This window comes from Halichoerus grypus, chromosome 1, assembly GCF_964656455.1.
Source record: "Halichoerus grypus chromosome 1, mHalGry1.hap1.1, whole genome shotgun sequence".
Lineage (NCBI taxonomy): Eukaryota > Metazoa > Chordata > Mammalia > Carnivora > Phocidae > Halichoerus > Halichoerus grypus.
The window spans coordinates 212,461,473-212,487,878 of record NC_135712.1 but is presented as its reverse complement, the minus strand read 5'-3'; the positions used below and the strand labels follow the sequence as shown (position 1 = coordinate 212,487,878).

General features: G+C 45.8%; 3 protein-coding genes across 13 annotated transcripts in view; 2 read left to right on the top strand and 1 right to left on the bottom strand.

Annotated features, from left to right (window-relative positions):
- The window catches only part of SAFB2 (scaffold attachment factor B2), a 32,805-nt gene extending 18,515 nt beyond the window's left edge, over positions 1–14,290 (bottom strand). The window contains exons 1-10 of one of the 7 annotated variants that reach the window (XM_036111907.2): positions 14,010–14,290; positions 12,745–12,832; positions 8,614–8,678; positions 8,327–8,530; positions 7,307–7,426; positions 6,764–6,826; positions 5,792–5,819; positions 4,370–4,880; positions 3,894–3,943; positions 3,261–3,364 (exon numbers count right to left, since the gene is read on the bottom strand). In XM_036111907.2, the coding sequence (XP_035967800.1) occupies positions 3,261–3,364; positions 3,894–3,943; positions 4,370–4,880; positions 5,792–5,819; positions 6,764–6,826; positions 7,307–7,426; positions 8,327–8,530; positions 8,614–8,678; positions 12,745–12,832; positions 14,010–14,195 (1,419 nt within the window). In that variant the 5' untranslated portion in view covers positions 14,196–14,290. The remainder of the gene's footprint in view (positions 1–3,260; positions 3,365–3,893; positions 3,944–4,369; positions 4,881–5,791; positions 5,820–6,763; positions 6,827–7,306; positions 7,427–8,326; positions 8,531–8,613; positions 8,679–12,744; positions 12,833–14,009) is intronic. The other 6 variants (XM_036111908.2, XM_036111910.2, XM_078057063.1 and 3 more) reach the window with 6 other exon arrangements.
- RPL36 (ribosomal protein L36) overlaps positions 1–26,406 on the top strand; it is a 173,067-nt gene that overhangs the window by 109,627 nt on the left and 37,034 nt on the right. The gene's annotated exons all lie outside the window — the stretch shown is intronic.
- Positions 14,548–26,406, top strand: part of SAFB (scaffold attachment factor B) — a 36,095-nt gene continuing 24,236 nt past the window's right edge. For 3 of the 4 annotated variants that reach the window (XM_036111915.2, XM_036111914.2, XM_036111913.2), the window contains exons 1-2: positions 14,548–14,865; positions 17,820–17,904. In XM_036111915.2, coding sequence (XP_035967808.1) covers positions 14,677–14,865; positions 17,820–17,904 — 274 coding nt within the window. In that variant the 5' untranslated portion in view covers positions 14,548–14,676. The remainder of the gene's footprint in view (positions 14,866–17,819; positions 17,905–26,406) is intronic. The other variant, XM_036111916.2, reaches the window with a different exon arrangement.

Here is a 26,406-nt window from a genome sequence, read left to right as displayed (position 1 = left end):
TGCTGTCTGGACCAAAAATAAATAAATAAATAACCAACCCCAGAATTCTGCATGCAGCAAAAACAGCTTTCAAAGTGAAGGCGAAAGAATGATTTTCAGATCTACAAAAGCAGCAGAAATTCATCCTTGGCAACACTGTACTATAAGAAAAGTTTAAAGAGGAAGGAAAACAATACCCAATGGGAACTTGGATATCAACAAAAGGGAGTAAAGAGCACCCCAAAACATAAACACCGAGTTAACAAAGAGCCCATGCTTTTTCTTATTTATGTATCTCTTTAAAAGATAAATGTTTAAAGCAAAAACAAAAACAAAAAACACCAAAAAACGAAAAAACAAAACAAAAAAACACAAACACACCAAAATCCAAACAACTAACCAACATATCAACGAACCAAGAGTGTACTATGCTGTTTATTAAAGCCGTTACGACACCACCACAAAGGCTGGGAGGGAAGGATGGCGGTGCACGTTACCAGGTTCAAACGCCCCCTGGGAACTGGAATATCACTGAAGGACAGACCGCATTAAGCCTTGTAATAGAATTCCTATACGCAGATAGCGAAGAAAAGTTATAGTTCAACCAACGGCTCAAAGAAGAAACGAAAAGACAAATACCTTGAGACAGGTGAAAAGGAACTGTAACACAGCAAAACCTATGGGGCGCAGTAACAGCAGTTAAGAACGAAGTTCACAGGGATGGATGCCCACATTAAGAAACACAAAAAACTCAAATAAGCAAGCGGACTTTACCCCTCAAGAAAGCAGAATACAGCAACAGTAGTGACATATACTAGTTCCAGCTAATAAGTGACAGATCATAAGAAATACTCAACACAGGGGCGCCTGGGTGGCTCAGTAGTTAGGCGTCTGCCTTCAGCTCAGGTCATGATCCCAGAGTCCTGGGATGGAGGCCCACATGGGGCTCCCTGCTTGGCAGGAAGCCTGCTTCTCCCTCTCCCACTTCGGCTTGTGTTCCTGCTCTTGCTATCTATCAAATAAATAAAATCTTTAAAAAAAAAAAACACTCGGGGCGCCTGGGTGGCTTGTTAAGCGTCTGCCTTCGGCTCAGGTCATGATTCCAGGGTCCTGGGATCGAGCCCCGCATCGGGCTCCCTGCTCCGCAGGAAGCCTGCTTCTCCCTCTCCCACTCCTCCTGCTTGTGTTTCCTCTCTGGTTGTTGCTCTCTGTCAAATAAATAAAATCTTTAAAAAAAAACTCAATTCAAAAGGCAGGAAATACAGAGAAGCAAGGGATCCAAGAAACAGAACAGAGAGCAGACAGGGAACCAGATGGCAGATTTAAACCCCACTATACGATGCTTGCGTTAAACGTAAATGTTCCTGTAGGACATTCTAGAGAACTGAAAGTGCAGAGCCCCTGATCAGGACACAAGAGCCCTAGTGGGTCTGGCTCTGACCAGCTGTGATTCAGTACGTCAACGTGAGCAAGGCCTCTCCTCTCTCTGGACCTCAGGGTCCCCAGCTGTGAGACGACCGGGGGGGCCGTCCATCATCTTCACGTTCCCAGCAGACCCTGGTGTCCATGTTTCCACTTGCAGATATGGAGGAGCCTACTCTCCCTGCAGAGGAAAGCCCCCCTCTGTCCAGAGCACCCCATACAGGGCCAAAGGGGACAGACTCTCTTGAGAGAGCCACTTCTTTCAGAGGAAGCTTCCCCTTCTTCGTTCTCTTCAAGGTCAGGGGGCTGAGCCAATGACAGGATCACATGACCTTCCCATCAACCTAATTATCCTTGCAAAGACATCACCTCCCACGGCCCTGAGAGCAAAATCCAAGACCACCTCACCTGTCCCTGGCCCCCTGGCCTTGCCCTCCACCTTCACAGCAGCCTTTGATGGGTTCATTTTTTTTTTTTAAGAGTTTATTTATTTGTAAGAAAGAGAGAGAGAGAGCACAAGCGGGGAGAGCGGCAGGCAGAGGGAGAAGCAGGCTCCTCACTGAGCAAGGAGCCCGATATGGGACTTGATCCCAGGACCCTGGGATTATGACCCAAGCCAAAGGCAGACGCCCAACCAACTGAGCCACTCAGGCATCCCTGATCAGTTCATCCAAATTACAGACTCGTCCCACCACTGGGCCTAAGTCCCGCGGCTTTAGTTCAATGCCAAGCTCTGTGGGCAGGGCCAACTCTATCATTACTCAGGCCTCGGCTTAAAGAGCACTTACTCAGCAAGGTGCGCTGAACCCCAGACCCCCATCTAAACTCGGTCTCCCTCCCACACACTGATGGCAGGCTGTAATGTCCCTGAATGAATCCCTCGTCACATGCTGTATTTACTTAAATGCTCTCTCCAGCAGCCTGTAAGATCTAGGCCAGCGCCCTGACAGCGGCTACGCTTCACAACTGGTGCCTCAATCAAGAAGGAAGTCAACAAACTAACTGAGAACGGGTTGCGGCTTCCCAGTTTTAAGCCCTTCCGAAAGACATTCGCCGTGAAGAAAAATTCCCCTCATGAATGCTTCTTCTGGGTCCTGTCCATTTAAGTCACGAACACATTCGCCAACTCCTACTCGGGGACACAGACCTGGGCAGAGAAATGCCCACGGCAGCCAGGACATCCAGCAAAGCTCCGCCTGGACTCCCTGCAGCTCCTCCCTGACAAGGGGCGCCATGCCCCCACAGGCACCCACAGGACCAGGGTGGTCCTCCTGGCTGAAGGTGAGACTGTTTCACCATCTAATTCCAGGACAACGAAAATCGGGTTTTAAATGTCCTCGAGTCCCTGCAAGGCTTCTGAATGGTAATGTTTTCTTTCTGCCCCTGTGGACCAAGTATTTGTTGATTTATTTTTAACCCAATATGTTCCTGTTCTCGAACTATGTATTTAAAAATGCAGGAATATTAAAAGCCAACTCTTCACTTATTGTTTGGGAAAAAAATTCAGCATGCCGGCTTTAAGTTTTGTATGAGCCAAAAAATGAGCAGTTTAAGAGAAATTAGAATAAGAACGTTCAGATGTAGCTATTTATATACATTTTCTGTGACACGATGAACTATCTGCTGCCTATTACCCACTCTCAGCGAAGAAACAAGGCACACTACCCAAAACCAGGTGAGCCTTTTCTTCCTCGTGGTTTTGCTTTTTTAAAGGGAAAAACATAGACACACACACACACACAGAAAAGACCACCTACAAAACTAACAATAGAAGAAAGAACTCTCCATAGTCTTGAGTTCATTATTTAACGCCAAACAGAGGCTGGGTGGCAAAAAGTTGGGGGGGGGGGGACACACACCTTCCCATACTTGTTGAAAAGGTTCTTCAGATCCGTCGCTCGAGTTGTGGAGGACAGTCCACTGACCCACAGGTTCCGGCCAGAGCTGCTGCTGGTGCGACCTGCTGCAGGAGGGAGAGGGTCAGGCTTCGCCTCCAGGCCAGATAGGAGCACGACCTGCCTCAGGACGCAGCCCGCTCTTAGACCCCAGCTACCTCCCACTTCAACTCTCCTGGTCTAAGCATTTACAGGATGGAAGACAAAAAATACGGGTTGCAGAAACCGTTCCCTTACTCAAGGAATCATCAGGTCCTCGTCAGTTACAAACGGAAATGAAATTTTGATGACCAATTCTCAACCGGGATGGCAGTTTCTGCAATCTTGTTCTGTTATTCTAACGGGCAGAATGGGACTGTAATAGGACGCGGTGCACTGGGATTTTCACTATCCCATAAATGAAAACCACAACAGAGACATAAACCACAGAAGCTCACCAACATTTCAATCTAGTCTCTCAAGATACTGTTAGATGGTTACTTCCAGTAATCCTCCATGAAACCAACCACCGGATCCCCAGTGTGGGTACCTGTAAGCCCCTCCCTCCCCAAATAAGGGATCCGTAGGCGGCTCCCTGCCACATAAATTAAATCATACCTTTTTCATCTTTAATGATTGGCTTTATATCTTTTTCTTCCTTAAAAGAGCTAGAGACAAAAGTGAATGTTACTCAGACGGGAACAAAATGAAAGAGAACTAAATTAAAAGTATGGTATGTGCTAAAAACTGAATACCTACCAGAAAATTAGTCTGAAATAAAATTTTAAGACACCTTTGCAAGCTTCTCTAGGAAATGTGACCCCCAAAATACAATGTCAGATTCTTAAAAGTCAATTGGATTTAGCTGAAGATAGCCGTTAACAATTTAAGAACACAACCATAGTAGGTTGAGAAAAAGAAAAGAAATAGATTCACCCATTAGAAATACACAACGAGAAATAAAACATTGCTTAGAAGTAAACTACAATTGCATCAGTCTGGCTGGCCAATTGCAGAAAAAACAGCTTATGTGTGTCATTAAATGACCAATGAAAAGGAGATAGCGTCTGGTCTAAAACTGAGAAAAAACAAACCTCATTTTCTGATCAGCGCCCTCACTGGCTGAGGACTCTTTAGGAGCCGGAGGGACTTCATTACAAGCTTCAAAAGCAAACTTCTTCACGTCTTCTTTGCTATCTCTGGGGTCTGGGCTTGAGGCTTCCGGGGGCGCTTCCGCGGCCTCCTCGCTAGAGGCTTCCGTGTGCTCTGAGGCTTTACTACTCTGCTCAACTGGCTTCTCTAGCCCTACAGGCTCACAGTCCGTCCGCGCGCCATCGCCTGGCTGCTCCACGGGCTCCCTTTTCACTACCGCTAACAGGGTGTCTGCCCTGCTCGACTGAGCTTGTGCTGTTGACTCGCTGGCCAAATCTAAATCACCCTCCTCCGGATGGGCGCTGCCAAAAAGGTCCTCTTCCTCCGCAAGCTTTCTGTCTGGCCCCACGCTACTTGTATCCTGTGCAAAGGGCTGCTCCAGCTCGGAACCTTCTTCTTTTACTGGCTCAGATTTACAAGTTTCCCCCAAAATGTCGAGTATTTTCTCATTTTCTACGGATTTAACAGGAATAGAATGGCACAAGGTTTAATTACCAGGGAAATAAAGCAATCACAAATGCGGAACTGGCACGGCTGCCACACTAACACGAAGAGAACTGCTAGCTACACAGAGATTGGAAAACCCGCGGGTACACAAAGTTACACCGGTTACACTACCTGCACTCCAACCGACTGCTACAGTAAGCCGCTACGCTACATGGAAGAGAAAAGGCCCCCACAGATTCAAACACCTACAACCACGTGGCTGCTTCTCGACAGTCTTCTTCATGTTTTTGTTCAAGTGTGGGTCTTCAGACTTAGTTTTCCAATGTCCAAGGTGCCGAACCGAATGCGATTGCCATTTGATGACAACTCAATTTCCAAATTTCTTTGAATTTCTTTTAACAGAACAGTCCAATACGCAAACCAGAAACTCTTCCAAGGTGGGAGATAAACGCAGTCCACAAGGGGAGTAATGCGTTGAAAATTTTCCTGAAGAGACTCTGTTTCCTCTTCTGGAATCCAGTCACTTCTCGGGTTATAAGTGCCCTGACAACCACTTTATCCTGCCTTAACTGTAGTAATCAAAAAGACTGCAGCAAAATATCACAAGATCTGTTTCATGTGTAGAAACACATGGAAGAATCACCGGGGGAATTACTTAAATGCCCCTCTACGTGGTTAGAGAGATGAAAATAATCACTACATCTCACCAAATATATTTGACCTCCAGAAACCAGAACGGCACTTCCACAGATCTGGTGATACGAGTGGGTTTCCAATCTCTGATCCTTGTACGATCTGGATTGTCCACCATTAAAATCATTTACGCGACCATACACAGCTTAGAATATATAGATAGATTGAAAAAAAGAGTGGGAAAACTTTCAAACCATTAACTGTCGTGTTTCTCTTATCAGTACCTGGCTCCAATAAAGGTTCTTCAATATCCTGTTTTAAAAAAGAAAAGAGAAAAAATTCCACAAAGTACTTAAAAACTGGGCAAATACACTTCCCTGGCAGACACAGCTTCAATCACATGTGAATAAACACCTGTTTCAAACAACTCTCTCCACTCAAAACGACCGTATTCCATTCTGGGATGATTCGGTGAGGACAAGCCCATTTTGTTGGCCTCTCCCCAGCAAAGCCAGGCAGGCAGCAGTGATGCTTGGCCTGTTCAATTCTCCCTGGAGGGTCTGGCCATCCCACCCCAAGTCTGAGCTGACCTAGTGGCCTCTGGAGAGAGCAAAGACAGCCACAGCAAGAGGTTGCACAGACAGCGAATGTTTTGTACGTCATACCAGATTTGAGATCGATTTCTCCCCAAATAAGCTGTTATTTATAACTGGAACCTGTCAACAAAACCATCTGTTCACTCCTCCCAAAACCTTCCACTGACTTCCCACTGTACTTAAAACAATGGGCCAAACCCTTTCCCTGACCCACAGATGCGGGTAGTCAGGCCCATCCACGTCTGCAACCTCACCCCTGCGTCTCTGCCCCCACCCTGTGTCCTCCGTCCCTACATTCAGCCACTCTCCCTCCTTGCCCAAGGTCCTCTTTTCCCCTTCACTGGGCTAACTCCAGACCCAGGGGTCAGACCTCAATTTGGGTAGGGTTTCCTCTGAGAGCCTTACGGCCCAATCACCTCAACTTCTCCCTCGATGAACTTTTCTAGTCATTTTCTTGCTGGTTATGAACACTGTCCCCACCGAATGCAAACAGTAGGACTGTACTTGTTTGGCTCAACCTCTTACCCCAGGCACTCAGCTCATTTTACGAATCATTTTTACACAGAATCATTTCTACACAGACACACATCCTTTTTCACCACGGAAAATCAACCGCTCGCATAATGTTTCTAGCCAGGGAGCACCAAAATGGTATCTTACCGGAGGTACTTTGAAGTCCAATGATGAAGCATCCAAAGTGTTCTCGAAGCCCTCCCCATCCACCTGAAAGACAAAACAGAGAACCACGTAGTGGAGACAGAGCTGTGAATTCCAAGGCCTGCACCTCACCAGTTTCTAAGGGACCCACGTGTCTACTTCCCTCAAGCTGCCCACCACCATCTGCAAGTCCACTGTTGGATTATTCGGTTTCTCGCCGGCCTTCCTGCCTGCTCCATGACTGGGCGGTACTGCACCCCTGAGAGGGTCTCACAGACAGCAGGTGCTCAGTCAGCACCGGCCCGGGAAGGTACACTTTCAGTTCCCAGGCAGCGTCTATTTCCTGGTGGTCCACATATGTGACCCGGACACGATTTCCAGAGCAGAGCTCAAAAGCAAAAGGAAAAACTTCACACTTCTCCGATTTTACTTGGCAACGATACTTTGAAAAATAACAGTAACTGGGCACTTTTACCTAAGGTGCTTTATTTAAAACATTTAACTGAACTACTATCTTAAATGTCACTCGATTTGAAAGGTTTTTACCTTCTTGAGTGAAATACAAAAACATGCCTTCTCAAATGTATTTTTTTTTCCTTTCCCAGGTTTGAAGCTTATGACCGGGATGCTTGGATTAACCAAAAGGTAAGAAGCCAAGTCCATGCTCTGGAAATAATTAACACACAACAGGATCACACTGAGAGAGGCCAAGACCAGCAAGTCAGTTGCTCAATGGCACCCTAGGCTGAGGGGCAGTGACGTTTGGAGTTTGTGACTTTTGACCTTTAATGTTTAAAGTCCAGTCCTACAAGGGCCCCCCTTCCCCCTGCCCAGCTTAGTGCCTTTAAAAAAAAAAAAGAGAGAGAGAGAGAGAACAGAAAACCAAACCAAAACACAAAAAATACCGAGGAAACTAAGAGGCTGAGTATGCCAAGGTAGTAGGATTAAAATGGCAATCAGTTTTAGGATGGCCACCAGAGTTCTCCGCCAAATACTACAAGCGAAAGCTTGAGGAAGCAATATTGGTAACAGAGTTCAAGCTCTCCTTTATATACGAGGCCGTTAAGAGTGGTTTTCTTTTCACGGGAGGGGTGCTTCTGAGGGCACGAATACTTTCCTTCACTCCTTCCCGTCTTTTAATAGAACCATCTAACCTTGTGCCTAGAACACATCTTAAAAAAAAAACCAACAGGATGACCGAATGCTGAGATTATCAACTGTTTTCTGTTTCCTGTTTTCCAAAGGAAAATACCTCCACCAACAGTGTCAGCCTTTTACGATTCATGCTGCAGAAGGGCCTCCCACCCTTTTATCAAAATACTCCCCAGGATCGTAGAGAAGTGAGCTGTTCGTTAACCTCTGACTTACGTGCAGTTTAAATGGATATAATTTACCACGAGGCTTTAGACACGGAACTCCGTGTTTTTGGTGACTGCTGACGCAGTGGTGCACTACTTAATCAACCGCCAGTGCGCTCTCACTCCCAGCGGCGGCCCGCGAGCGCCGAGGAGCCCCGAGGAGCCCCAGGGCTACTGGCACATTCCACCATGTCTTCAAGTTACCTACAGCATGCTCTGTGAGCTGCGCTGGGAGCTCTTGCAGTTGGGCCGCCACGTATTCTTTGCTATCACAAAGGGAACCGAGAATGCTGTCAGCGCCGTCCTCCCCAAAGTCGGGAGCACTGCTATTCTCAACTTCGCTTTCTTCCAACACACCCACATCCATCATGTCAAGGTTCTGCAAGCTCTCTAAACCTGCATCCATATCCTCCTGTCAAGAGAACGAAAGGCGTCAACGGCCGGGTGGCTGGTCACGGAGCTCCTGCTAGTGTCTCTGCCGTGGACGCCACATACCTGCCCATCTCTGGAATCTTCTTCCAGGCCGTTGTCTTCTGTACCTTCTTCCTCCATCTTTTGTCCTAATTACAAAATAATTTTTCAGTCAGATAATGCTCAGGTTCTGGCCTCAAAAACGTGTATACTTTTTATTCTAGAAATGCCCCCAATATGGGTGTGCACGAAAATGTCTGATGAGGAATTAAAAACTTAAGTCATGTATCTAGAAAACTGTAGCCAGCCCAAACATTCAAAAGGGAAACAAATCACGACAGTCTGTTTGTATGTGGGATACCAGTTGTCCTCAAAAGGGGAAGTGGGGAGGAATTCGGCAATGACTAGAAACATTTCTGGTGTCACAACTCAGGGATGCTACCTGCAGCTAGGGTAGTGACCAGGGATGCTGTTCAACATAAGATACTGCACAGGACAGTGCCCCACCGGAAAGGATTACTTACCCCAAACTGTCAACAGTGCCAAGTTTGCAAAACACTGTGGCCCACCATACAGTGTCTTACAACTTCAAAAAAAATTATGCTTCCAAATATAAAGAATATTGAATGCCACAGGAAAATGCCCACAAAATTAAAAAACCATATACAGTAGTTCTACTTTTTTTTTTTTTTTTTTTTAGATTTTATTTATTTGCGAGAGAGACAATGAGAGACAGAGAGCATGAGAGGGAGGAGGGTCAGAGGGAGAAGCAGACTCCCTGCTGAGCAGGGAGCCTGATGTGGGACTCGATCCCGGGACTCCAGGATCATGACCTGAGCCGAAGGCAGTCGCTTAACCAACTGAGCCACCCAGGCGCCCTACAGTAGTTCTACTTTTATTAAACAGCACGTATACAATCGAGTATGAAAATGCATTTATAAAATATACACGAGAACGACTCAGGCAGTCACCAACAGTGATTAAAATACAGAGTGATAACATCAGAGATAATTTTATTTTCATATGCATACTTCTTACATTTTCTAAAGTATCTAGAAGTACCCTTTTTATAATTTTTTGAAATGAGAAAACTAAACAGGAGACATCAATCTCTGAGTAAAGACCCAAACTGCAGTGTGTACCCCTGAAGCACCTTCTGCACCATCATTACGAATACTCATTCAAGATGTGTGGCTTTACCAAGTGTCAGGCACTGTGCTCTCTCAGTTAATACTCCCCACAACACCACCAGGTTTATTAGCTGCATTTGACACATGAGAATTTGGTTCAGCTCTTAAAAGAGGTCCTAAAAATGTTTGGTAGCAGCACCCACTTTCAATGCCTTTAAATAGCAGCCGGCAGTTCCCACAACGGATGTCAACAGGAGAGATGCAGACCTTTCAAAAGTGCCCTAAAGGAGGGGGGATGACAAACGCTGGGCAGACAGGCCGGGCCCCAATTCCAAGGCCCTGGTTTCAGCTAACTAAAAGCTGAAGAGGCGGGGGACAAAGATGCTGGAAAACCTAACTCAAAATTGTAATCTTTCAAAACATACCCACAAGCTTCAAAAATTTTGCCTGTTTAAATGAGTTAGGACAAGAGAAGGTCTCTTGTTCTAACTCATAATGAAGTTTTTTCTTGGAAAGTTTAGCTTACTTTTTATTTTTTACTTTTTTTTTTAAAGATCTTACTTATTTATTTGACAGAGAGAGAGAGAGAGAGAGAGAGAGAGAGCGCACAAGCTGGGAGAGCAGGAGAGGGAGAAGCAGGCTCCCCGCTGCTGAGCAGGAAGCCCAATGAGGAACTCGATCCTAGGACCCTGGGATCATGACCCGAGCTGAAGGCAGATGCTTAACAACTGAGCCCTTTTAACTTTTATGTAATCTTGAAGACCTAATTTCGAACAGGACACCACGAGGGTCCAGTGCTTCATGTAACTATGTGTGCGGACACCTACAAAGAACATGCTAGCTCAACCACCTATAGGAGCTGTTCTTTGCCCCAGGGCCCTGGCCACCTGTTTCCTGTCTGGGCCTTTGGTGACTTCTCAGTAAAAACGGAAAGGGAAAGGACCAGTGCCCTTCTAATCTCAGCTACATCTATACTGAGACCAACATCCCTTTATACAAACAAAAGTAAGTACTATCAAAGCTTTTTTGACAAAACGGTAACTTCAAGCAGTTTTACCATCACCTAAACTGTAATCCAGACATTCAGACACACATTGGAAGCACTAGGCTAAGGTTTGGTTTGTCTAATGATGCAAAGATCCCTGTTAAGAGCCAAGAACGCTTTGATTAGTAAGCATTGAACCTCTCAAGTTTTAAAGGAGCACCTACCTTAAAAACTTCCACTAAGAACTTTTAAATCGACACACACCTCTCAGTCTGCACTCATTTGACTAGTCAGCATTTATACTTGACCATTACAAGAGCAGCAAAATCGGGGCGCCTGGTGGCTCAGTTGGTTAAGCGACTGCCTTCGGCTCAGGTCATGATCCTGGAGTCCCTGGATCGAGTCCCGCATCGGACTCCCTGCTCGGCAGGGAGTCTGCTTCTCCCTCTGACCCTAACCCCTCTCATGTGCTCTCTCTCATTCTCTCTCTCTCAAATAAAGAAATAAAATCTTTAAAAACAAGAGCAGCAAAATCACATCGAGGTGTTAAAATCCAGCTTAAATGTAACTCCTCTATACAACCTAACTAAAAAGTTTATGCTTTTAAAACACACATAAAGGGGCGCCTGGGTGGCTCAGTCGTTAGGCATCTGCCTTCGGCTTGGGTCATGATCCCAGGGTCCTAGGATCGAGTCCCATGTCGGCCTCCCTGCTCGGCGGGAAGCCTGCTTCTCCCTCTCCCGCTCCCCCTGCTTGTGTTCCTCCTCTCGCTATCCCTCTGTCAAATAAATAAAATCCTAAAAAATAAATAAAACACACAAAGTTTTAAACAGATGAGTCATGGAAAAGTCTTTCTAGAAAAGCACTGATATAAAGTAAATTAAAGTTACTGAAAAGGCTACAAGCTGGTTTCTTTTCCCTTTCTAAGCATCTGTCCTCCACTGCCTAAGTTTAACTCTTCTTCAGGTGAACAGGGTACATCCAGCCATGACAATTTTTATGTTGGCACCTTTCAAGAAAATAATCCCCATCACATGGAAGGTCCCAATTATATTGTCCTCACCCATATAAAAATGAGGATGAAAGCCAGGGAGGGTAACAAGGTTTCAAAGTTTCATGGAATTAAATGCTTCCAAAATTAGCTAGTACCATCTACAAAAAGAAATGAGGCACTAATCTATGTCACAAAGTGAATGAATCCTGAAAACATGCTCAACAGAATGAGCAGGCACAGAACACCACATATTGCATGATCCTATTTACATGAAACTGAACAGTCAATTACATACTGCGAGTCCGCAGGAGGGGGAAATGGGGAGCAAGTGCTAATAAGCACGGGGGCTTCTTTTTGTGGTGATGAAAATGTTCCAGAATTAAACAGTGTTGACAGTCGCATGGCTTTGTGAATATACTAAAATGTAATGAAATGTACATTGTAAATGGGTGAATTCTATAAATGTGAAGTATATCTCAATTAAAAAAAAAAAAATCTCACTGTGGGGCACCTGGCTGTCTCAGTTGGTAGAGCATGTGACTCTTGATCTTAGGGCTGTAAGTTTGAGCCCCACGTCGGATGCAGAGATTACTTCAAAATAAGATCTTAAAAAAACAAAACAGAACAAAACAAAACCTCACTGGTTAAAAAAAAAGGCTGCATGAAAATACTCCAACAATCTGTTTTGTATCCTTAAAGATAGTGGGTTCTACTCCGTCTCAGATTGGTGTCATTTTCTTTGGTTTAAAACCCCGTTTTTCAACTTTCCAGGAATAAAGTCACGTAGTGTATTTGGTTGCTCAGAGCAGCTTTAAGAGCGTGCCTTACTCTGGTTGTTTTTGAATCCCGATGACAAGAGCTAAAATGTCTTTAACACGCGTTTCAATTCTAATTTACGTAACACTTGCATCTCTCTCTACTCCTCCCAGCACTCCTGACAGAGCTACTTGTAAGGTGGTGAAAACCAAGCCTACTTGTTAGATGGGAACAATGAAGGCCAAAGACATTCTCTGGGCCCAGAGGACAGAAGCGGTGTTAAAAAACTAATCTGTAAGTAAGTTCTCTACACGCTCAGGCCTCCAGCAGCAATAAGTACAAGCAGATACCTTTAATACATCTCTTTGTCGTCCTCTTGCTTGTGGCTTCCAACGCGACACCAATTTCATCAGGATCCTGCCCTTCTTCCTTAACCGCCTATTAAGAAGAGATGAAACTTTACAACACTGTGGAGACCTGCAGGGCACACGTTGTTCTCTGCTAAGTAACAACTTCCCAGCAAACAAAGTCAAACACTTCCTTGCAAAGAGCAACAACTCTGGTTCTGCTATCTGGGCTGCCAGCCCAAAAGGCACAGGATGAACCTAGCACAACTTGGTTCTCTCTGGGTCCTAAGCACAAAAGACAAAGGGATGTGTGAACTGGGGCTCCAGGGTCCAGGTCAATGACCAGTTCCAAAATGGCCCTTAAACTAGAAATTGCCCAACCTTCCACTTTAATAATGGTAACAGTAACAGAGATGCTGCACTAGGTCCACTAAGTCCACCATCTGTAAAGGGCTGAGTGGTGCTCCACAAGCCATGCTTGACTTCTGGGGAGAAAACCCACCAGACAGACTGGGAGTGGGGGGTGTGTGTGTGTGTGTCTGTGTGTAGGGTTGCTCAGCACCTTCCTCCGGACTGGCGCAGGACTGGACACTCAATGGCAAACTCAAGCTCTGCAAGGAGCTTGCTCTGGTTGGGGAGACAGCTATTCCTCCATACTCAACGTGGGGTTGAGTGCGGCCAGGTGAGGCATAAACACAAAACGGTGCAAGAAAGAAGCAGGGAGATGGAGCAACACTCTAGGAAGCACGCTGAGGAGACATCTATCTCAGGTAGAGCGAGAAAGACTACGAGGCACTAACCAGAAGCCATGGAAGAATAGCGGTGGCGGGGAGGGCATGACAAGAGCAGAAGTCCTGGAGTATTAACAAGCACAACTCCCTCTCCTGTAAGATCGCAAAGGCTCTTTACTCATCCGTTCCCCAGGGGAGGAAACTGAGGGGCAGGGAGAAGGCACCTATCCAAGGTCACAGAACCGAGTCTCCAGCTGGAGCCCGGAAGAAGTCCAGGCGGCCACCCGGCGGCTAAAAGGACGCGCTTTCAGCACTCTTGAGGCGACCAGCTGGAAAGAGGATCAAAAGCGAAGCAGAGAGGGGCGGTGACGGGCCAAGGTCACACAGCCGGGCCCCTTGGTCCCCGCGAGCTCGGGCCGGGGTCGGTCACAAGGGGGAATGGCGGGGGGGGGCCCGCGTCCGGGAATCGCGGTGACAGGTCGGCGCGGGGGCGTGCCGCGGCCCCCTGCTCCACCCCGGGACGTCGAGCCGCCTCACCTTCTTGAGCCGCTCCATCAAGACGCTCTTGTTGCCGCCCGTGTCCAGGTTCCGCTTCTTCAGCTCCGCCCGCAGGTCTATCACCCGCAAGTCGCTCAGCCGTCGCGTCCCAGCCTCCGAGGTACCCGACCCGACAGCGGCTGTGCCAGAACCCGACTCGCCGGACCCTGCCAGAGTCTCCGCCATCCCAGGTGTCGCGTCCCCGCCACCCACTTCCCACACCGCCGGCGGCTGTAGCGGCTCTGAGCACAAAATGGCGCCGCCTAAGAGGAAAACGCACTCGCTTCCTCCCGCCCCGCTTTCCGGCAGCGCATGCGTGCCGCACATGCCAACTTTCTTAACAGCACGCGCGCTCGCGCGTCGACCAACCGCACGTTCCCCACCACAACGCGCAGGCGCCGTAACTGCAGCACGCATGTGTCACGGCCATTCGCGGCGGGAGGCTGGCGAGATGCAATGCGCCTGCGCACATCCCTGTGAGCGCTCACCACGCATGTGCACACGCGACCGGCAGCGTCGGCTCCGCGCCGGGTGCGCCTGCGCAGAAGGGAGGCGCGCCAGGGCGGCTGGAGCAGTTCCCTCGCAGGCGGCGCCATTTTGTGCTAGGTGCCCAGATAAAACCGGCCCGGTTCTGTGTGAAGTGGGCGGCGGAGCCACGGTCCCTGGAATGGCGGAGACTCTCTCAGGACTAGGCGATTCGGGTGCGGCGGGCGCAGCGGCTTTGAGCTCTGCCTCGTCGGAAACCGGGACGCGGCGGCTCAGCGATCTGCGGGTGATCGATCTGCGGGCGGAGCTGAGGAAACGGAATCTGGACTCGAGCGGCAACAAGAGCGTTTTGATGGAGCGGCTCAAAAAGGTGGAGCTGGGGCCCTGCGGGGGCGGGCAGGAGATGAGAAGGGGGTCCTGGCGGCCGCGACTGCGGTCCCCTGGTCTCAGGGTCCGCCCCCGGTCCCTTGTGGGGCCTGCCTCTGGCCGGGAGCTCCGGGCTTCTCCCGACTCTTCCCAGGCCCTAGCGGGAGCTCCCAGCCCAGCTGGGCCCGGGTGCGAACCTCAGCGCCGCCCTGGGAAGGAAGGAACATCTGGGCGCGAACCGGCGAAGGCGCCGCGGCCTTGCGGCGGCGGACGACAGGGCACCCAGGCCGAGGGTTCCTGTTTTCCTCACCGGCCACTGCGCGGAGGGCCTTCCTCTCAGCGGCCCACCCTAGCCTCCAAAAATGACGGGAAACCCGGAAGCCCTCATTTCTTGGGCGAGGTGGGGGGACTCGGCCAAGGTCACACGGCCGTGGAGACGAGGCGTAGGGACTGGGACCCAGGCCGGGCGATTTTCTGAGCCCGCGCTGGCCGCGGGGCTTCCCCTGGAGATTCCGATGCTCCATGGCTCGTTAGGGTCGACGCACTTTGAATAGGGGTCTAGTTTACTGGGCAAATGTGCCAAGAGCCTGTTCAGAGGTTAAAAAAAAAAAAAAGCGGTTTGTGAATTTGCAAGCCCTGGGTCGGGGAAATAGCACGGAAAAGGAAGTACTGTTGCGATAGCGAGCAGAAACGTGAGAGACGTTGGTAGGGAGAACGTGAAGACAGCTTCAGGACTTCGCTAGGAGGCAGGCAGAGTGGGGGCTCTCGTCCCTGCGTCTGGTCTTGGGTCTCTTCCGGGTCTCAGAGGCCTGATCTTGGGCACGGAAGACGTTTAACGCTCTCTCAGCTGGTTTATCCCGTAAAGAGAAGGAAAGGTCGTGCTTTCGTGTTAGGATTAAACGAGATTGCATGAAACGGGCTTGGCATGCTGCCTGGTACATGAAGATAACGATCGCTGCCACAATTTATTTTTCTTCTCTGTGCCACCATTTGTTATTTGCAAAACCAGGACTTTTATCCCTACCTTGAGGGGTTCTGAGGGATGGGTGTGAAAAGCATGAGCAGTTAATTAAATGTTTGGGTCCTTCTTCCGTTTTTTCATATCCTCGTTGGCTTTTTTGTTTTTCTCCCATTGACCTATTCTCGTCTTGGGACCTCTCTCGTGTAATCTCAGCATCGCTACCCCCAACCTCTGCAGACGGTGTGATTTGTGACTCTTTGCACCCTCCTGGCTCCCAAACAACTGAAGACCAGGGCATTAATTATTACGGATTGCTATTAAGGGGAAGTAGGGATTGTTTCCCATTTTCTGAATGAGGAAGCTAGGGCTTGAAAATGGTGGGTTGATTAGTCCAGAGTCAGTTGGGTTTTTCTAACTTGATCTTGTGTTTGTTTTACTATGGATACTAACTTCCTTTACTCAAGTTGGGGCAGGTAGTTCATCAACCAAGATGTTCTAGAAAAAATGGTGGAAGGTTGAGGGTTGCCACCAGGGCCTCTAGTCAGCAAAGCCAAATTGGGACCTTTATCCTTTTTACTCACAGTCTGCAAGACTGCAAAGCTGATAGGATGGCATTGAACCTTCCTGTCAGATTGGTCGCTGAAACTGGTATGTGACTTCAAGGATCCTCCATCACTATTATCTCGGAGCCATTCTTCATTTCTTCTCCCTGTTTTCATTTTCTTAGGGGTGTGGTCATAGGACATAAATATCATCAGCGTGTATGTTAATATGCTACCTTATCCAAGTGAGTCTAGAATTACTGATTTTGTTTTTTACTTCTACCATGTAGTTTAGTTAGTGTCCCCTTTTTTTTTTTGTCATTTTTCCAGAAAGGGCAAATGAGGAAAAGGCGGAAGGAGCACAAAGAGTAGTTTCCCGAGCTCTGTAAGGATGACTCATAGCCTACAGTGTCCCTGGGGATGATCCTGTAAACACTGCACCCAGAGGAGACATATTGAGGGGCAAAATGGTACACCTCCTGTCTGGGGCAGTTCTAGCAGTATTCCAGAATCTTCTTTTGCCAGGAAGAATGGGAGGGACTTTCTGGTTCTGTTTTCCTTGATCCCAGAGCAGAACTCCCAATTCCTTCTCCTCACCCTGGCTTCGGAGAGAAGAGAGATTTTCTTTGTTCCTGGTACAGTTCAGATGTGGAGTCCCTAGGCCCCATTGCAAATTCAGACTTCGATGCTGAGAAACTCCTGAAGATCTGAATTTCTGAAACCGTCTAGAAAAAAGACATGCTATTTGAAGTGGGTTGAAACAAAACTTGTGCTTACAGGATAGTACAGTAAAGAGAGAAAGAGTTATCAGTAAAACCTAAAAGCGAAGCCCAGTATCCAAGGATAACACTGATGACACGCTCAGTAACCATTTGCTGCGGGCCTCCTCGGTGCTATGCGCTGTGCTGAGTGTGGGTGCGGGCTGTTCAAAGGAATGATGAGCTCTTGGGTGGGAGGTGGGGCTTGCCAAGAGATCATTATAATTCTGTATCCTTTCAGGTAGGTCCCCTGCTGGTTAAGAGCAAGACCTTTGAAGTCAGTCACAGATGTGAGTGATCTGATGAGGTCGTATGGGTCATGTCCAGTCTCATGGCACACACAGTACGATCTCAGCCGAGTGAGTGTTAGCTGAGTATTCTGTCCAGACAGTGCCAAGTGTAGGCATGGCATGGAGAGGGAGTCACAGAGGGTCGAACAACACGTCGCTGGGTGAAGTCATAGGAAAGGGAAGAGTGTGCTTTTTCCTTTTTGAGTTCCCTTGGGTCCCTAGTCCAGGATGGACTAGATTGTGGTGTACTAAGAAATAAGTTGACTCCAGAGCCTTTGTTCCAAGGTAGAGCAAGACAACAGATGGGTGGGGGGAAGCCCTTTCCAGATCAGCAACCTGAAGTTTCGGTGGAAGTGGAGTCTGCGTGCTGCCTTTTTTGCTAAACTATTTTTTAACCTTCCCTTTAGGCAATTGAAGATGAGGGGGGTAATCCTGATGAAATTGAAATTACCTCCGAAGGAAACAAGAAGACATCAAAGAGATCCAGCAAAGGTAGGAAGGATTTTATAAGCACTGCTAATGTTAAGAACTTTCTTCACAATTCTTTTCTTTGCCAATGAGCCTGTTTAGTTGGCTGTGTTTGGGGTCTGAGCTACCCTGTGAATCCAGAGGGCCTGGAATGAAACTTTGCATTTCCTTTAAGATTCCTCTAGTGTATTTTGTTTTTCTGGTACTTAGGAATTCAGACAGGATGGAAGGGATATTAACATATTGGTTCATTAGGCCTCTCAGCAGCTCTTGTTTATCCAGACTCTTAACCTTCTTTACATAGAGAGTATTTAGGACTGCTTGGGTCTCCTATTTCTCTGAATTTTCTTTTAAATACCACCTGGCCAAACAGTTGTCACTTTCACAGACATTGCTTTTAAAATTGCCTAGTGCATAAATGATGCGTTCATTCCACATGGCATTAGTGATCTTTATCATCTGACCCAAATCTCTGTTTCCCTCTTCTCCCCTTCAGCCTTCCTCTACTACATCCTGGGCTTTAGTCAGGCCCCGAACATGTGCTTCCCTTTCTTGGTCCTCTTTTGCCTAAGCTTATGTTCCTTGCCTACCCCTCTCCCCATGTGTCTGCATTCAGGTCCTTGTTCATCAGCAGATGACTTATGATCCACCAGTAGCAACTCCTCCTACCTTCAGCCCTCCACACAGTGATGACCTGGTTCCTTAGACCTTGCTTTATTTATTTATTTATTATTTTAAGATTTTATTTGTCAGAGCAGTCGCATATGCACATGCGAGCAAGTGCACAAGCAGGGGGAGTGGCAGACAGAGGGAGAAGCAGGTTCCCTGCTGAGCAAGGAGCCCAGTGTGGGACTCAGTCCCAGGGTCCTGGGATTATGACCTGAGCCAAAGGCAGATGCTTAACCGTTTAACCGACTGAGCCACCCAGGCGGTACTCCTTAGACCTTGCTTTAATGCTAATGTCACTCTGCCCCATGTTAATGAGATTATTGAGGGGAGGGGCTCTATCTTCCTTGTCTTTCTTGTTCTTTAATATTTACTTAGTAATTTCATTCAGTAACATTCAACTACTGTTCTTTTTTTTTTTTTTTTTTTAAGATTTTATTTATTCATTTGACAGAGAGACACAGCAAGAGAGGGAACACAAGCAGGGGGAGTGGGAGAGGGAGAAGCAGGCCTCCCGCCGAACAGGGAGCCCGATGCAGGGCTCGATCCCAGGACCCTGGGACCATGACCCAAGCCGAAGGCAGACGCCCAACGACTGAGCCACCCAGGCGCCCCTCAACTACTCTTCTAAGAAAGAATCAGCTAGGGGCGCCTGGGTGGCTCAGTTGGTTAAGTGTCTCCCTTACGGCTCAGATCATGATCCTGGAGTCCCGGGATCGAGTCCCACATCGGGCTCCCTGTTCAGCGGGGAGTCTGCTTCTTCCTCTGACCCTCCCCCGCCATGCTCTCTCTCTCTCTCATTCTCTCACAAATAAATAAAAATCTTTAAAAAAAGAATCAGCTAAAACTGGGCATTTGAACTGTTCTAAAAGTTCTCTTGGTAATTGGTGGCTTTGTTGCTCAGGCCCCCAAACAAAATGGAATATTCATATTACCTGGCCAGTGGTGAAGAATTGGGTTTGAAATGTCTAAGAAGCAGGGACCAGTTGTCAGCCACACTGTGTGGTGTAAGCTCTTGGACAACAGCAGTCAGGTGACCTCACTTTGGAATGAAGTCACTTCTGTGGTCCATAGTACATTGTGCATTTTTGGCTTTGCCCAAGTAAATGTCTTTGCCAGGGTAAAGAGGACTGGAAAATCACAGAAAGACAGACTCGTGGAAAATAGAGCCTGTTGGACCTCTTTTTGTGTTTTCTTTTCGTTTTGATAAAAAAAAGAAATACTTGTTTTAAGTGTTGTTTTGTTTTTTAAATACAAGCGTTAAGTAAAATGTAGAAGCTCCTTTTTTCCTAGTAAGGAGGTAACCCATTATTAGAAGGTTGGGCATACTTTCCCAGACTTTTATGTGTGTGTGTGGTCTTTTAGAAATAAATATATAAAGGGGCGTCTGGGTGACTCAGTCGGTTAAGCGTCTGCCTTCAGCTCAGGTCATGATCCCAGGGTCTGGAGATCAAGCCCTGCATCCGGCTCCCTGCCCCTCGGGAAGCCTGCTTCTCTCGCTCCCACTCCACCTGCTTGTGTTCCCTCTCTTGCTGTCTCTCTCGCTGTCAAAAAAAAAACAGCTATGCACGTATATTTTCCTTAAGGAAAAGGTCTTAGTTTACAAAATATTTTTTAGATTGTTTCTTTCACTTACCGCATTAAGGACGGATCTCCATAGTGCCTGCAAGTATAAAAAGACCTTTTTTTAAACAGCTTATTGTAACGTTTCTTATCAAGGTACCACAGTTTGGTTCATCAGTCTCCTTTGTTATTAAACTGTTGAGATTTTTTCCAGTTTTGACTTGGCATTTCCAGTTTTCAGTGCTGCCATGAACCAGAAATGTCTCTGTGTAAAGAAATACATTTTTGGGGGCACCTGGGTGGCTCAGTCGGTTAAGCGGCTGCCTTCGGCTCAGGTCATGATCCCAGGGTCCTGGGATCGAGCCCCACATCAGGCTCCCTGCTCAGCGGAGAGCATGCTTCTTCCTCTCCCTCTCCCTGCTGTTCTGCCTACTTGTGCTCTCTCTCTGTCAAATAAATAAATAAAATCTTTAAAAAAAAAATACATTTTTTGATAACTTTTTTAATATTTTATTTGAGAGAGAGTGAGCAAGAGAGCACGAGCAGTGGGGAGGGGCAGAGGCAAAGGGAGAAGCAGACTCCTAGCTGAGCAGGGAGCCTTATGCAGGACTCGATCCCCAGGACCCTTGGATCATGACCTGAGTCCAAAGCAGACGCTCAACTGACTGAGCCACCCAGGTGCCCTATTTTGTGATAACTTAATTAGAAGTAGAATTATGGGGTCAAGGATATGTGCATTTTATTTTGAAATAGCTACTGACAAGTAGTTCTTCCAACCAGCTGTACTGCTAATATCTCCACCAACAACAGAGAGGGGGTGCCTGTTTAAATTCTCACTGAATGTTGAGGATTATTAATCTTGTTACGTGTTGCCTTTTACGTAGGAGAAAAGTATTATATTTATCTGCATTTTTCCACAGGTAAAATTTTAATTTACATCTCTTTACAGGTTAAACCGCTTCTGGTAATTGGCCATCTGTATTTTCTGAACTGCCTTTAATGCCCTTTGCCCACTTTTCTGCTGAGTTTGTCTTACTGATGACTTCTGAGGGCTTGCTCTCTAAAATGTTGCAATTGTTTTTTCCTAGTTGGTCATTCGACTTAACTTCTTCATGATGTTTTGGTCATTCAAGTTTTAATCTTTAATACAGGCTGCACTGTCAACCTGTCCTATATGGTTTCTAGACTTTATGTTGTGTTTTAAAAGGCCCTCCTTGGGGTGCCTGGGTGGCTCAGTCGGTTAAGCATCCAACTCTTGATTTCAGCCCATGTTATGATCTTGTGGGTGGTCGTGGGATGGAGCTCCGCGTCAGGCTCAGCGCAGAGTCGGCTTGAGAATTTCTCCCTCCCCTCTGCTCCTGCACATTTGCACACTCTCTAAATAGATAAAAATCTTTTTTTAAAGTTTAGTTATTTTAAAAAGGTAAAAAAATAAAATGTTCTCCTTTACTTTAAAATTATAAAAAGTATTCTACTTTCTACATTGTAGAGTAATATTTATGGTTTTGTTTTTTTAACTTGGATGTTCAGTTCATTTGGAATTTACTTTTGCATATGGTGTGAGGTAGGTAGGGATCAAAGTATGGACCATTTCTGACAGATTCTTTGTGCCTTTCCCTGGTCACACTCCCCTAAGCCCCCTAACCCCCCCCCAAAAAAAAGTTTGTTGTGATTACTTTATGATGGATTAGTTTTGCCTGTTATAGAACTTCATGTAAAATGAAACCATTCAATACAAACTCTTTTGTGTCTGGTTCTTTGCTTGGCATAATTTGTTTTATTCCTGAGCTTTACAGTACCTTTTGATTCTTGGTACGGCAAGTATGTACGTTCTACTGAATTATTTTCGACAACCTTTTATATATTAGCAAGAGTTTAATGAAAATAAGGTTCATTCTTCTGACCCGTTTGAAGAAACTGAAAATGCTTTGAAATCATACTGATTATTTTAATCACAATCCTAGAGTGTATGTCAGGCAATCTCAGCACTTCTCCAGAGTAGTTTCATACCAGTAATCTCTTAAGCAGAATCTTTTGAATTATCAGAAAAGTAAACGTAACTGGAAAAGCGAAGTTTATGTTTGCTTTTTAGCACTTTTCTGATCCTGTGCTGCTGGGCTGTTTGTCTGTTTTGACACAGGTTAATATTAGGGCAAAGATGCAAGAATCAGAAAAAATTTTCATATGTGCCTTCATCCAGCCTCCTCAGATGTTACCATTTTACTAAATTTCTTTATCCTCCCCCCACCTCCTTATGTATGTATGTATGTTTTTTTTCATTTCTGAACTACTTCAGAACAAATGGCTGGCATGGACCCTTTTGCCCCCCATACTGCCGTATTGCCTGACAGCAAGGATATTACAGAGCCCTAGTTGTCAAAATCAAGACATTAACGTGGATACAGTTGCCAAAGCTGACATCTTCTTTAGATACTAGGTTCTTTATAGCTCAAAAGTTAAAATAATCCAGGGTCATGCATTGCATTCAGTTGTCATGTCTCTCTGGTTTCCTTTTATCTGGGGCAGTTTCTAAGACTTGTTGTGTTCCTGTATTGCCATTTTTGAAGCGTACAGACCATTTGTTTTGAAGGCTTTGAAGGTTTTTTGAATTGGGATTTATTTACTTGTTCATTCTTTTTTTTTTTCTCTCTCATTAGGTTCAAATTATATACTTTTGTCAGCAGTACCGGAAACTTCACTCATCCTCCATATTCTCTTCCTCCGCATATCCTCTGGAGGCACATGCTGTCCATTTGAGTAACTTAAAGTGCTGTTGGTCAGGTTTCCCCACTGGAAAGTTACTATCTTACCCTTTGTAATTGTATCTGTGGGGAAGATACCTTGAGACTTCTGTAAATATCTTGTTCATCCTCAGCTAGTTTTAGCACCCACTGATTCTTATCCACTGGTGATTTTCTTTTTCTTTTCAGATTTTATTTATTTATTTATTTGAGAGAGAGAGAGAGAGACCACATGAGAGGGGGGAGGGTCAGAGGGAGAAGAGGCTCCCTGCCAAGCAGGGAGCCCAGTGCACGACTCGATCCTGGGACTCCAGGATCATGACCTGAGCCAAAGGCAGTCACTTAACCAACTGAGCCACCCAGGCGCCCCTCCACTGGTGATTTTCTAAATTTATCATCCCTATCTACGTTTATTAGTTGGTTTTCTGCCATAAGGGATGGCTTGCCCTTCTTCCTTATTTATCAGTGAGAAACTTAGAGATTCTTACTTTGTAAGTTATAAACCTTTGTGATGATTATTTTGATGTTCAGATTGTTCCGTGAGAGCCGTTCAAGCTGACTTGTGTGTCTTTTTGACATATCCATATCACTCTTTGAGCACTTTGTTACTTTCTGGCAGAATAGAGTATTCCAGTCTCTTATACTTTCCTGTTGCACCCTGGGAATCAGCCATTTCTTCTAGGCACCCTTGTTCTTTTTTGTGGAGAGTGGTACCTTGTAGGCCAGTGCTGGGTTTGTAAGGTCTGTTGGACTGAATATGCCTCATGAAATTAAATGCTGATGAAGCAATCAAATTAGCCAGTGACAGCTTCAGAAATGTGAAAAAAGTAAAGCTCTGGCTAATACGAGCAGTGCACCAACTAAATTTGCTAGCTAGTTAAAATTGTTGATTAATTGATTCTCTTGGATTTTGCAGATGGTAGTGATACTTGTGAGTCAAAGAGTTAAGCAAGATGGATATAAAAAAATCTATGTTTAGTGTTCTTAAATGGCAAAATAAAAGTAAAAGGAAATATTTAAGACCTGTGACATGACTAATTTTGAGAAAGTTTTCGTAGATGTGATGATCTCATATTAGAAAGTTGTCGATTAGCCCCAAGCTGATCTAAAAAGAAAGTGTACAAGAATAACCAAAATTGGGGCCCCTGGGTGGCTTAGTTGTTAAGCGTCTGCCTTCGGCTCAGGTCATGATCCCAGAGTCCTGGGATCGAGCCCCGCATTGGGCTCCCCGCATCAGGCTCCCTGCTCGGTGGGAAGCCTGCTTCTCCCTCCCCCGCTCCCCCGCTTGTGTTCCCTCTCTCACTGTGTCTCTCTCTGTTAAATAAATAAAATCTTAAAAAAAAAAGAATAACCAAAATTGTGAAAAATCAGTGATGTAGAGTTGCTCTAATTTTAATAGTAGGACATCAAACAGTGGGAAGTTTGGAGATTTGTTCATCTTACAGGTGGCATTGGGGTTGCCTGGCTGGCTCAGTTGTTAGAGCGAGTAACTCTTCATCTCAGGGTTGTGAGTGCAAGCTCCACGTTGGGTGTGGAACCTACTTAAAAAATATATATTTTTTAAGATTTTATTTATTTATTTGATGCCAAGACCCTGGGATCATGACCTGAGCCGAAGGCAGACGCTTAACGACTGAGCCACCCAGGCGCCCCTAAAATATTTTTTTTTAAGGTGGCTCTAAGGATTTTTCAGTAGATGATGCTGGAACAGTTGGGTGTCTATCTGATGGTGGGGAAAGGTCTGTTCTTCCTCCTTCCATGGCAAATAGAAATTCTGGCTAGGATAGCACTTTCATAGTCACCGTGGTGAGGGAGACCTGAAATGACACTAAAAGCAAGACAAAAAGGCAAATAAACTCAGTTGTATAAAAGGTTTAATCCTCTTAGCAAAAGACATAAATAATTCAGATGCAACAGGCTTAGAAAAAAGTATTATAGAATATGAATATTTAGAAAAGGTTAAGTATTGTTACATTTCAGTAAAGAAAACATGCAGTCCGGTTGGCAAGTAGAGACTATGAATAAGCAGTTCACAGATAAAGTAAAAACAAACATGACCTGTATACAAAAAAAGGTTTTCTTGCTAGTAATTGAAGGAAAGCATATAAAAATAGAATTATCATTTTTGTCTCTCACGTTTATAAAAATTTATACTGTTCCTAATATCCCATATTAGCAAGGATGTGAGGAAATGGGCAGTTGTTGGATATGGTAAATTAATAAAGCCTCTTTGCACTGGGGTCACTAAACTAAGCAACGTTCGCAGTATGAAGTAAAAGATGGGGATGGATTAATATGTAGTGCAAGAAAATATTTATTAGCATGAATCTTTTATTAGTGAAGTAAAATTGACAGTGAAATGAGTGTGACTCTTTGAGCGGATAATTACATAAATGTATTTGTATAATCAAATACGTTTTAAAAGTAACAACTTGCCCACATGCATTAGGCCACTTGGGGTGCTGTGTTGGAATCCGAGCAGAAGTCAGAGGAGGTGGTCTAACCGGTGCGTTTGGAGATGATCCCTGAGGCAGAAGTACAGCCAGGAAGAGGAGCTGGAACCCCAGGCGTGGAAGCTAGAAACAGGGTAGGGATGCCAGAGCAGGGCAAGTAGAGCCTTAGAGTTTGGAGGCTGCAAACGAAGAGGACCTTCCTCTGGAGAAAGGATTTGAGGGGCATCTTTTCCCTTGGTACTAAAGACAGCATTCTGGTTTATTCTAGATAGCTGTATTTTTCATTCAAATCAATTCTGCATTGGTTTAAGTGCATTTTTTTCCTTTTTAGAAAGTAGGGTGCCTTGGGGCGCCTGGGTGGCTCAGTCGTTGGGCGTCTGTGTCTCTCTCTGTCAAATAAATAAATAAAATCTTTAAAAAAAAAAAGAAAAAGAAAGTAGGGTGCCTTTTCCAAATAGTGCTTCTTGATAAGCTTCCCAGCCAGGGTTATGTTTTCTATATATACTGAAAACTAATTTTTTTTTTTTTAAAGTAAGGGGTTGTTTTTGGTTTTCTTTAAAGATTTTATTTATTTATTTGACAGAGATAGTGAAAGAGGGAGCACAAGCACGGGGGAGCTGGAGAGGGAGAAGCAGACTCCCTGCTGAGCTAGGAGCCTGATGCAGGGCTCCATCCTAGGACCCTGGGATCATGACCTGAGCCGAAGGCAGACGCTTAACCATCTGAGCTACCCAGGCGCCCCAAGACTAAATGATCTTAAGACCATGAATTCCGTTGACATTTCTGGTCCTTTCTTATTGAGAGCATTTCCCGCTCCCCCAAGAGGTTTAGGCTGCAGTGTGTCTGTGCTACTGCTCTGGAGCAAAGGTGGTTGTGAAAGTGGAAAACTGATTTTGCTTGTTGGAAACCTGCTGCCTCTCTTGTGAAAGGGAGAGAGAAAGAAAGGGTTGCAAGTTTGTGGTGACCTACTTAGATTTTTCCTAGTAACTGGGATAGAACTGGATAAAAACCAATGTATATATTCTAGAATGATACCAGCTTTATCAAATATAAATCTGTGGAAATGCTGCTGGTGCAACTTCCTGGTATATTTACATAGAGAC